Here is a 13,183-nt window from a genome sequence, read left to right on the forward strand (position 1 = left end):
TTTAACATAACAGCAAATGTACAACGTTTCGACAAGTTTTGTCATAATGCTTCTTGAATTTTTCTTCTATTAATGTTGTTCTCATTGCATAATATTTTAAAATTGCTAATGTTAATTGGATGTTGATTCGTTATGCTGTGTTTGTGATTGTGGATTGTTATGTTCTTTAATCGTAATGCTTATGTTGCGTCCCGTTTCGCCTATGTAACTGACATCGCATCGATCACATTAATACTTGTAGATGCTTCCGTCATTGAAGTTCTCAGAATAAACCTTCCTTACATGACCTTTGATTTTAGTGCTTGGTTTTTGAAGAAAAATAACTTTGCTGTTTATATTGTGTTTTGTTTTTATGCTTGTTTTAAATGTTTATGATGTTTTTAGTTACATAGCCATGATATGGTAAAACACTTATTAGTGTTTCCGAGTTTACCAGTTAACAATGAATTTTTATTAATCTTGTTTTACATAAATAAATATTTTCTCCTTAATTTAAAAATATTAGTATCATAAGCAAAGTCAACAGTTGCATGCACATTAAAATAAAATGATAAATTCTAAATAAATAGGGTAGAAAATAAAGGTCCAAGTACTGACTTCTCTGGTACATAACATATAATTATTTCATTATTACAATTCTTGTAATACGATTACAAACACCATGTAATCCATACCGGAGAAAAGGTTTTAACATTTCTTCCAATTTTTCTGATTTATAGATGTACTATCTACATCTTGAATAATGAATATTATACATCTCTGTCGTGTATATTACCATGGGGACGGAGGAAGAAAATTCGCTATTCTTACAACTTCGCAGAAGATATTTATTAAAATATATTTTCTCCATGTTGTAGAAATGATAAAATAATTACGCCCTATTTGACGCAGAGAGAGATGTATCTCTTGGACATTTTCACAGATTATTTTACGTAAAATTGTGTCTAAAATCTTATTAACGTACTTGTTAGCTGTAAGTCCGTACTGACTCACAAATCATGGAAAAGCAAATTTATAAGTTGTGATGTTTGATTGTATAGACTGAAAATTTTCACAACGTAATAAACAATTTCTAGTTTTCTATAAGCAGTAAAAATGCTGCTTTCATTTGACTTAAAACATGGTTTGGTTATTCAAGATTGGATTACTGTACTATAGCCCTATACAACTGCGCGCTAAAATATACTACTTATGGTGGCACTGTTTCCATTAATTCTATATTTATACTTTTAATAAATGAGATATCTTCACTTAAATTATTTTTTATTAATTTGATATTGTGGAATAATGATATATTTTAACGGCAATATTTCAATCGTGATAAATATTGGAATACACAAGAATATTTGATTAATAAAAAACAATTTACATGTAGATATCTCATTACTGTTAAATATAGAGCTAACGAAAATAGTACGTCATAATACTACATTTGCGCGCGCCGATGAATATTGGGAGGGACCTCGTAATCTTATAATAACCGAACAAACAGGCTCGTACTCATTTCAGCGAAACCTGAACTGACAGTATAGTTTTATCGTAAAGACTAAAGTAATTTGGCAGACTGTCGTATCTAACATAAGATGTATTTATTTATACAGTCTTTTAAAAGAGACAAAAAGAAATAAATAGCAAACAACTTCTATTTAAGTGAAAATATGTCATCAAACCGTTTTATTTTTCGGGAGGAAACGTCAGTCGGCAAATCGATATGAAAAGTACACGAGAAAAAAGGATATAATATTTTATATACTACTTTGAAGATAAAGATTTGAGTCTTAAGTGCTTAAAAACACTATATTTTGTAAAATATCACATTCCACGCGTCTGCAGTCGTAGTAATCCAATAGAATAGCAGCTGATTATAGATTCTTCACAAGGCTTAAAGTCTTTAGGCTTACAAACTGAAGGAAAGATTTTGTAAACAATGGCTCGAATCCTCGCATGTAACGATATTTGCCAGAAAATATATAGAGCTGTTTTTATCGTGTTAGCCATGTTTATTTTTTTTATCCTTGTCCTAGATAGTTAGGGTCTAATAAATTGAGGGATAGAGGCCAATATCTTTCATATTCATAACGTTATATATCTTGTGTAGAAAACAGACAACTAATAATCGCTATATAGAAGAGACTAAACACTCTCCTACTAGTTTTCTATACTGAAACTATGTACAAAGGATCTTTCATCACGTATATTTTCCTAGCATTAAAAATGGGTTGCTCTCAAACCTTTTCTAGAGAAAATATTAGTAGTTGTATAACAAAATGTCAGTTTACAGTATTGTTCTTATTAGATTGGAGACGTAATCCACTACAACATGCGATTAAAACCCGAAATCCTTTGACAATATAACTAAAACTAAAAATTATAATTCAACAAAAGCATGGGAACGACGTCAGTTACAGGCGATATCAGAAACTTTGAACTTGTAGTAACACCACCAGTAAAGAGGATTAAGATTATAGAGGTTGAGTACTTTATATTCAAATGATTTTAGAGCCTCAAACATTACAGAACACGTTGCCACATAGAGTCATGCTCTATTGGCGACCATGAATCTTGCCAATAGTCCTTCAGCGTAGTTTATATCTCAGAAAGCTTCGTCATAAGGTTGTCAAGTTGAAAGCGCGTTGCTTCTTCCAGGGTGCTTTCCACAATAATCTATATATATAGTGTACGAGGACAACAATTTCCTCGTGTCCGTTTCAACAATCCGATTGCTCAGAAATCCATAGGTACTGGCAACTTGACCAGTATTTCTTCGTATGGAATAACATGATAACCTATTTCATTCTTCAGCTGTTTGAAGTATGCAACGGTTGGACTGATATGTCGTGGAAGCAGCTTGTGTACACGTGTTTTATATATTTTTTTCCAGATAGATGTCTTTCTTAATTTTGTTGTGTATTGTCGCCTGGGGCACATGAACAGCTTTTACTACTGACCTTTGTGTTCTGGATCCTCACCTGTTACAAGACGCCGAACTTTGCATATCACAGTTGGAGATGGACTTGTTGCAGGCCTCTTTTTGGATAATCTTGGTACCCCAAGTTGATCCATATTTTTTATTCGGTTGTATTTATGTACAAGGGATATTTCCGTATTGAAAATTGTAAATTTCCTTTCCAAATACATCTTTATAGTCTGAGGCTGTTATGTACACTTCCCAAAAGCGATCAGTTCTCGGTAGCATCACACTACTTACATAATGCCAGACAATGCTTAAATGTAGATCTGATACATTCCCATTTTACTGTCACTTTATATCGTCTGTCACATGATTTTCTTATTTTCATGTTACAAGTCGTTTTAGTATGTCATACTGAACTCCCTGTAAACCAGAGGGTAGTGACAAAGCTAGTTAAATGTAAAATAAAAAGTTACTATAGTAACAAAAAAAGTTATAAATGTATATTAAACCAGAGTAAACTGGAGTTAGCATGGCTCAAACAGGCGTCAAATTTAACAAATGACACAAAGTGTGCATTTTATTTACAGAACTATGAACAGAGTAAAATAGAAATAAACAACTAAATGTAAACAGAAATACATAGAAAATAATACAACAACAAGTAATTTGATACAGAACTAAATCTAAATTCAATCAATCACTCCAAATCTATTTGCAAAATGAAAAACATTTGTGAGACTAAACCAAACCCTGAATGTTAAGTGTAGTTTAACTAGACCCAGCATGACAACAATAAAACTATACAGATATAATCTCGAAACTTTAAAACTGTAGCAACAACACAGGTTTACAATATTCTTTAGAAGTTTTAACGTCACATAGAAAACAAGTTGTACTACGTAATTCAGTAACATTGAAACCGTACTAGTCGTAAGTGTAAATTCGAAATAATGAATCGTACTAATAAGCTATCAATGTAATCCTGAAAAGTATATCAGTTACAGGTAGAAACGAGAAAAATTCTAAACGTACTGGCATCACGGTACATACACATTAAAAAAAAAGAGAAATAAAAATTCTTAGCGTTATCCCTGAAGAAGATGGGTCCTCTTATCGAAAGCGTTAGGGTTTCACCTTTTTACTTTTTATGTGAGTGATCAAGCGTTTTTGATTCAACTTGTTTCTTACTATGAGGTTCACAAACAATAAAAGTGAACTATAGACCCATACTCAACATATAAGTTACAATAGTATTAAAGAAACATTAGAATCATGATAACGACAAAACTTACAGGTGGTATATACAATCAGTAGATCTGTATTCACAATAGTGAGCTGTAGTAGCAACTTAACATCCGGTGTAAATCAGAAACAGTACGTTAAGATGTAATCTAAATAAGGTATAGCCATTGTAGGATAACACAAATTACAGTTGTATAAGATACAACTAACAGAACGCTAACCGCGTTATAGGGAAATGTTACAGAATGAATTCGGAAAATTTTGAACAGTAGTAACAAAAGAAGTTACGAGTTAATAAAAAAATAAAGGTATCTTAAAAATAATAATATAGTGAAAAGTTGAATTGAGAAACGACAAAAGGGTTTGATTTAGAATGAATAACGATTCAAACTTCGTACAGTTACACACGCTGTGTCTTAACTTTTTTTAATGTTTCTTTTCAGATAAATTAACACATTATTATGGGAAAAGCTAAAATAAATAAATAAACCTCAGTCTAAATATTGAGCTCTAGACTCTCAGGGGACATGGTTGATCATTTGGTCCAATATTATACACTTTCATAACGTTTTCGAGTGTTCTGTTTTATGTTACGAAAATATCGGAGAAACTTTCGAGTAGTATTTAGTCGGATTGGCACGAAGCGTCGTCCCTGTGGTGAAGAGCGATGTGCCCTACTGATCTACTTTCACTCATGGGGTCAAGAAAGTATGCCCCAAATCTGGACCAGACCGGTGTAGATTTTCTTTCAAGCCTTTTGCAACTTTTGTATGTTATTCTTAATTTGCATGTTGTGACGTTTTTTACTATCGTTTACCGAGTATCGCGATGTTCATTGACTATTTTCCGCCTAAAGTAACCAGTTCTCGGAACACGAATGGTTGATGTCTTATATCAATGTCAATTTATCTTTCGAAATAAATGGTGCTTACTTTTAGAAAAGTTTGAATAAAATTTATATTTCAACTGCATGCCAAAATCCTGTTTTTGATGTATCGCCAATTACTGCGTGAAGACAAGAACAAACAGAACATTGAACGTTCCACACACGTTCCCTGTTTGCTGTGTGAAGAAAAGAACAAACAGAATATTGAATGTTACACTCCTACTTCCTGACTTCTGTGTGAAGAAAAGAACAAACAGAATCTTGAACGCTACATTCTTACTTTCTGATTACAATGTAAAAACAAGAACAAACAGAACATTGAACATTACACTCCTACTTCCTGATTACTATGTGGAGACAAGAACAAACAGAACGTTGAACATTACACTCCTACTTCCTGATTACTATGTAGAAACAAGAACAAACAGAACGTTGAACATTACACTCCTACTTCCTGATTACTATGTAGAAACAAGAACAAACAGAACATTGAACATTACACTCCTACTTCCTGATTACTATGTGGAGACAAGAACAAACAGAACCTTGAACGCTACACTCCTACTTCCTAATTTCGGTGTGGAGACAAGAACAAACAGAACATTGAACGCTACACTCCTACTACCTGATTTCTGTGTGGAGACAATAACAAACAGAACATTGAACGCTACACTTCTACTTCCTGATTTCTGTGTGGAGACAAGAACAAACAGAACATTGAACGCTACACTCCTACTTCCTGATTACTATGTGGAGACAAGAACAAACAGAACCTTGAACGCTACACTCCTACTTCCTGATTACTATGTGGAGACAAGAACAAACAGAACATGGAACATTACACTCCTACTTCCTGATTACTATGTGGAGACAAGAACAAACAGAACATGGAACATTACATTCCTACTTCCTGATTACTATGTGGAGACAAGAACAAACAGAACGTTGAACATTACACTCCTACTTCCTGATTACTATGTAGAAACAAGAACAAACAGAACGTTGAACATTACACTCCTACTTCCTGATTTCTGTGTGGAGACAAGAACAAACATAACGTTGAACATTACACTCCTACTTCCTGATTACTATGTGGAGACAAGAACAAACAGAACATTGAACATTACACTCCTACTTCCTGATTTCTGTGTGGAGACAAGAACAAACAGAATGTTGATCATTACACTCCTACTTCTTGATTTCTGTGTGGAGACAAGAACAAACAGAACCTTGAACGCTACACTCCTACTTCCTGATTACTATGTGGAGACAAGAACAAACAGAACGTTGAACATTACACTCCTAATTCTCGATTACATTTAATATGAGTAAATATCATGAGAAAATTCACGTCATTAGTTGATTACATTCCAAGCAGCATATCCACAAAAATATACTTAAAGTAAATGTAACCCTTCCCTCTGTCACGTGACTTTTGTCAGCTGGCTATATTTGGCTGGGTGCGTGTGCCACATATATTTCAAGGCATGTTAAACGTGACTCGGGTTAGAAGCATAATTGTGCTGCGTTAGAAGAGCTAATACTGATCTGTATTCATTTAAAAATCACCATTACTATTTTCATTGTTTTTTAGTGTATTCTTTTACTTCTCGGTGTAATGATTGTAACAACGCCCGGCGATTTATGTAATTCGTACCTATTGTATATCTGTCTGCTCTTAGAGAGAGCGTAGTAAAGCCAGAACAATAGCTACAGAGTCCACGTAGTTACAATGTAAACAGACGAGAGTAAATATTTTATTTTATTTGTTGCCAGGCTGTTAGTGTCAGTTTGACTGCTGCATGTACACCTACACACTTCGTTGTATCCAAGTGTATTTACGATGATCACAGCATCGGAGTTTTTAGAAATGATTTTTTTCTGCGTGTGTGTGTGTGTCTGCTACATTTTCTGTATGTTCCTTTGTTTTATATCACGTGACGCATCTGTAGCTTGTTGTGTCGTCTGCTAATTACAGTTTCCAAACGATAACTGACACCGCGTCCCAATAGGGGTCGGGAGCGAGACCATTTACGTTCTGAAGTTGTTGGTAATAGTATTGATGCTAGCCCTGCCAGCACAGAAAACAGTTTAAACAAGATATTAGGTAATTATACAGCATAATATAATGTGGTGTGACTACTTCGGCTAGAAAGTATTGATTTTTTTATATCAGAATTTGTTTCTCTTCAATCCTGACGTTAGGGCTCAAGTTCCTTATATGGAACTACTGGGATCGATATGGAAAATTAAAACGCTCCTAGCGGTTTTGTGCACAGTGTATATTTACTTGTTATTTGTGGTGAAGTTCCATAAATGTTTTGTACGCCCAGCTGTGTAGATAAGTACTGTTTCTTCTTTATACAGGTTAATTCACGTCTTTAGAATTCGCTACTTTCGCTCATTTTCATTGGACCAATTGTTTCATATCCGTGTCTCTTTTCTATGAAGTTTTATTCTTGAAATTAAAAACTTTTGAAAAGTACAAATTGTACATCATAATACTTGTTATGTTCAGTGACTTTATTATCTTTTAATTAATAGCTATTTATATATTTCATTACTAGTTTGACTAACAGTGTTGTTTTTTTCAGCTTGTATTCTTTACAACCAGTTTTTCTTTCTTTTATCATGTTATATCTTGTGCACAAACCTACGCTTACATCATATATTTGCGAAGGAACCGAATTACTATTATTAGTGAGTAATAAAAAACATATATAAAAAAATTCACAAGCCAGGACAAATCTCTGAGTAATAACAGGTCAGTTGTATATGTGACACTGATAGAGTGTCTAATATTTTCTTTTGTGACCAACCTTATGAGTAGTATGCTGTAGTATCACTTGTTTGATATTTGTTGGCGAACTAGAGTTTCTGAGTTTTATCTGTCTATTTAGCCATATGAAACTTTGGCGAATGTGATGATGGCAGGTGACTAAAATACAACTCATAAATCGATTTCAAAAACCATTCAAGATGACTTCTGCTGAATTGGAATCAACATCTAAGGCTGCCATGCCTGAAACCACTACGCTAAAGAAGGGGTTACTATGGCAACAAAGAGACAAATTCTTCAGTCGCTGGAAGGAGCGCTATTTTGTGCTAACTCTAGATTACTTAGCTTGCTTCAAAAAAGGTTCGAAAGTGGGAACTTCAGAAATGGGAAGCTTTCAATTTAAGGTAAGTGTTTCTTTAAATTGTTTCCTAAACGTAAGTCTTTTCTTTTACAATATTTCATGATAACTGTGTCGTTCAAATTGTTTATATTGCTTGTGATTATATTTGATAAAAAAAAAAACCATTAAACTGCTTAACTTTCTGAAACACAGATGTTCCAAAGGACGAGTAAAATATCTACATTTTTTTACTTTAATACATTATTAATATCTTTTCAATATAATTTAAAGGAAAATATATAAATTTCATGTCATGTTATTCACTTCATTAGAATATATGTTAAACGGAAAATTTACTATAATTGTAATAAAACCAAATTTCGCATGAAATCGTTACTGAAATAATACTTTCATCATTTCGCTAATTTGTTTGGTTATTCTAAAGTTTAGTTGAGAAATATCTGGTGTTTTTTTATGCGTATAAAGACATAATTTTCCAACAAAGAATTAATTTTTCACGATTATTTTCATAATCAACCAGGAAGTGTGAGTTTTCCACAAGAGATGGCAGCCAACTAGTATCATCGAAAATAATCACCTTAGCTCATATTTTTTACTATGTGCGTTTCAATAGATTGTAATAGTTGGTAATCATTTTTCATAATAAAGCAACAATAATTTTTAGAAAGTATTTTTACCAAACTAAACACATTATGTTAGTGATGCTTATATCTACTTCTAAAATCAGTCGCTGTCATACATTTTAAGTTATATTTCAACAAATAAATGATATTAAAATGAGATAAGATTTTTTTAAAGTTAAGCACAAAGCTACACAATGGGCTATCTGTGCTCTGCCCACCACGGGTATCGAAACCCGGATTCTAGTGTTATAAGTCCGCAGACATACCGCTGTGCCACTGGGGGAGGGGGCGTGAGATAAGATTAAACGATATTATAATAACAGGCCACGATACAAGATAAAAATATTTCTATATATAAAAGAGAGTCGAGTCCAATCCAATACCTGTCTAAGTTTCATTTTTCCATATATTAAAAATGGATGATCAGTTAGGTCACAATCAAGCATTTCAAAACTAGACTTGTCATACCTTCCAAGAACACGAAACACCACTAAATCATATTACAATTTTATAAATATAGCATTTATTTTGGCATGCTGTTTGTTGTGCTTGTAAAAAAAATATATGTTTATGATTTAATGGAAATATAGATAAACGTAGCTCCATGATTTCTTAGCTGTTATTTGGTATGAATTATGTATTGTACATAATATTTTTGTCAAAGAGGTAGACTTCTGAAGATCAAGAAAAATACAGAATAACACGAGAATATGTAAAGTTATTTTTCTTATTTATAACAATAGTTTCTCTGATAAACTACGAGTTAAAATGATTTGATTAACAGTAAAAGATTCAATATTTTTGAAAGATATTTTCTTAACAAGTGTTATTTATGCTTAATAGATGGCGCTATAACATCCCATTCTTTTTATTTAATTTTTCACCAAAATTTGATAACAGCTTATTTTTTTCATTCATTTTTTATTATCAATGAATAATACTTACTATGGATTTGTTATTGAATGGTAGTGAAATTTGGATGTTCTGGTTTTCCTTTATTATATAAAAAAAGGGTGTTATCAAAGGTGCTGATCCCTCATTTGCCTTACACTTAGAGTGCATGTATATCTGAACATGATTTATTTGCTCACATACAGTTTTGTAAAGAAGTAAGGGGCTATATCTAAAATCCACTCGCTTTTATTGTTTGTTTTTTTTGTTAGATCTTGTCATAAACCTTTCACACTTTTATGCTGTTAAACAATAAAACAGTTTTAGAAATCACAGGGGCGTGAGAAGCGTTGTGCTTAATCTATCTGTGCATTTGCTCAAGTAAACAGGGTGCTTGTATATTTTAGTTATAGGCATGTTTTTAATTTAAACGTTTGTATCGTTGTTTGGTCAGAGAATGGTTTATCGTAGTGTGGTGAGCACGTGACTTAACGTGTGGAATCTTATCCATAGTTTTAGAACAATATGAACAGTATAAACCGCGAGTTAAGACTAGGGTAAATTAGGATTGATTTGTGTGTTAGTCTGTCAGTTAACGAGTAATCAGTGTAAACTTTAATCAGTTTGTTTGTTGCTTTTAGTTAAATTAGTTCAGTAATGTCAGTTCTGAGTTTCTGTTTGCGATGAAGCATATGAGATATGAAATTAGCAACTAAGTGGAATGTCTATTTAGACGTTGTTTAGTTGTGAAGTTAGGCCTATCGTTAGCAAATATAACTGTAGAACTCTTTTGTTGATTTTTACGTAAAGTTACTCGATAGCTATTCTCGCTAGCCGTCTTTAATTTTGAAATGATTGACTAGAGGGAAGGAAGCTAATCAACACTACCCACAGCCAACTGTTGGGCTTCTCTTGTCAAACCAAAAAGTGAGATTTGACCGTTACTCTTATAATGCACAAACAGCATCAAAATGCGGAGATAGATTATTTGGTAATAATGAAGTGCAAACCTGTAACCTCAGATCCAAAGTCTAGCACGTTAACCATTGAGCCGGACTGTGAAAAAATAAAATTATTTTATCATTAAATGGACCAGATTTCGAATGCGTTTTGCTAAATAATTCAAAAAAAAATCTGACCAACAACATAAGCCATTACAATAATCCAGTACATTAAATATTAAGTGTGTTAGTATTTGTGCTACGAAATATGGCCGTTTCGTAATTTACATTATGTCAACGCCCACATATAATATCAAATAGTACTACGTCAACTATATTTTTATGCTCAAAGTTACGTAAGAACTTAACTGAAGGTTCATCGAACGTCCCAAAACATAAAAACGAGCATACTGCTGGTAGATAGTTTGAACTTATAGAATAGATTAAATAGTTAAATTTCCAAAAACGTGTGTATTGTTTAAGCTGTGATATTGAATCTTTGTATACTAATATACCTTTAAACACAGGGCCAGATAAAGTTATTGGGTTGGGAGGGGGAGGGGCAAGCTAAGAGTAAGATAGAGCAAAGGCCCTTATATGTACGTCCATATGTATTATGAACTTACAGATATAGAAATATTTACATGCATGTTTAACATTCCAAATTAGACAACCAAAAACAGTAAAGCAAGAACACAAATACTTATTCATATAAATATATATATATATATTTTTTAAAAGAACAATTTTATATTTTAACAAAATATACTAGCTAGACCTCATTTATTGATGAATTATATTCGGAAATTAGAGAAATAAACTTTCCAAGAAACTCAGATAGACGTCATAAGCTTTTCTGGCGGCCAATCAGATCTGCCTATTTATAAAAAGTAACTTGAAACTGGTCTATTCAAGAAAGGATCATAAACCGCAAGTTATAAATTATGAACAGCAATCATAGTCATTGACTACTAGAAAACGTTTGCTGATTCTATTTTTTGGGGGGTGGGGCAAGCTATAGTTTGGTTAGGTTACTCGTTAATCTGGCTCTACCATAAGATGAAACTATAGGTATCTGGTGTGAGTTGCTAGTTAAAGATGTAGATAAAGTAAGTCAACTAACTAAAAAAGTGTCTGGAATTTCCAAGGAAGGAAACTCATTCACTGTTCAAAGGATATCAACAAACTGATGGTGTAGCCATAGGGTCGAGCTTAGCTCGTTTGATGACTAATGTGTATTGCTTTGCTATCATGAATAAAAATGGTTACGGAAATATCAAGACCATATAAAACCTCTGTACTACTGAGGTTACACAGATGACACTTAAGCATGATGAGTACACTAGAATGGGCGGCAACTGCCAGTTGTAGAAAAAACACAAGTGTAGAGGACGATGTTTCGAAAGTCTTCCATCTTCATAGGAACAAAACAGCCTATTATTTCTTGACATACTTTTCAGCAGACAATGAGAGAAAAGAAAAATCACCACAACTGTATACAGAAAATATATTCACACTGACAGATACTTGCACTTCCAGTCCTGTCATCCAACCTCGGTAAAATGTGGTATAATACAATGGCCGAACAAGAGAGCAGAAAACATTTGTGATGAGACATCCATCAAAACAGAATGCCAAAAGATCGTAGAATGTTTTAAACAGGATGGTTACATCTCTACTTTCATCAAGAATTCCAGATTAGAGGTTAGAAGCCTATAGCTACCTTTGGTTGAAGCCACGTGCAGCCATTCCTCCAATCAGAACCAGGGATAAACACCACTCACAAAACATCCTCCACAATCCACCAGGATACTATAAAAGACCTGTAACAGCTCACATGCTTTTTTTCTCGAGGTCTCAGACTGTTAAGACCTTTGTTGAAACCCTTAAGACGATGTTTACAATGCCAGCTATAATCATTGGACTACTTAATGACTCTCCTCTCCGGGAAGTTGCGGACTTTATCTGCAAGTATTAGGTCGTCAAGAAATTAATGTCGCCTTTTTTTAGATGAAAAAAACCCAAATAACTTATATATATAAAAAAACAAAAAGTTTATTAAATGAAATAGTCTCCATTCTTACCCTGATTAAAGAAATCATTTGGCTTTGAAGCAAAAAACATGTCGATGTCCTTTTTAACACTTTCCATATTTGCATACGTTTCCCCATTAATATGGTGTTGCAGCGAACGAAAAAGATGGTAATCTGATGGTGCCATATCTAGAGAATATGGTGGGTGAGGGAGAACTTCCCAACCCAACTCCATAATCTTTTGTTGCGTCAAACATGCCACATGTGGATGTACATTGTCGTGGAGAAGAACACCTTTCCGATTAAAGTAAAGGGCGTTTCTGATGAAGGGCTTGATTTAAACGTTCCAGTTTCTGACTATAGATTTCTGCATTGACAGTTCGCTGTGGATTGAGGAGTTCAAAATGAGTTACTTCCTTGATGTCCCACCAAATGCAAAGCATCACTTCCTGCGGATGGTGTTCAGGTTTTGGGGTCGGAAGTGATATTTGTCTAGGATTGAGCCATTGGTTT

At 33.5% G+C, this 13,183-nt stretch overlaps 1 protein-coding gene across 1 annotated transcript in view; it reads left to right on the top strand.

Annotated features, from left to right (window-relative positions):
• Window positions 1–13,183, top strand: part of LOC111085934 — a 46,266-nt gene that overhangs the window by 18,907 nt on the left and 14,176 nt on the right. The window contains exon 2 of the mRNA XM_022386828.1: window positions 7,943–8,225. Coding sequence (XP_022242536.1) covers window positions 8,022–8,225 — 204 coding nt within the window. The 5' untranslated portion in view covers window positions 7,943–8,021. The remainder of the gene's footprint in view (window positions 1–7,942; window positions 8,226–13,183) is intronic.

Source organism: Limulus polyphemus, unplaced genomic scaffold (genome assembly GCF_000517525.1).
Source record: "Limulus polyphemus unplaced genomic scaffold, Limulus_polyphemus-2.1.2 Scaffold723, whole genome shotgun sequence".
Classification (NCBI taxonomy): Eukaryota; Metazoa; Arthropoda; class Merostomata; order Xiphosura; family Limulidae; genus Limulus; species Limulus polyphemus.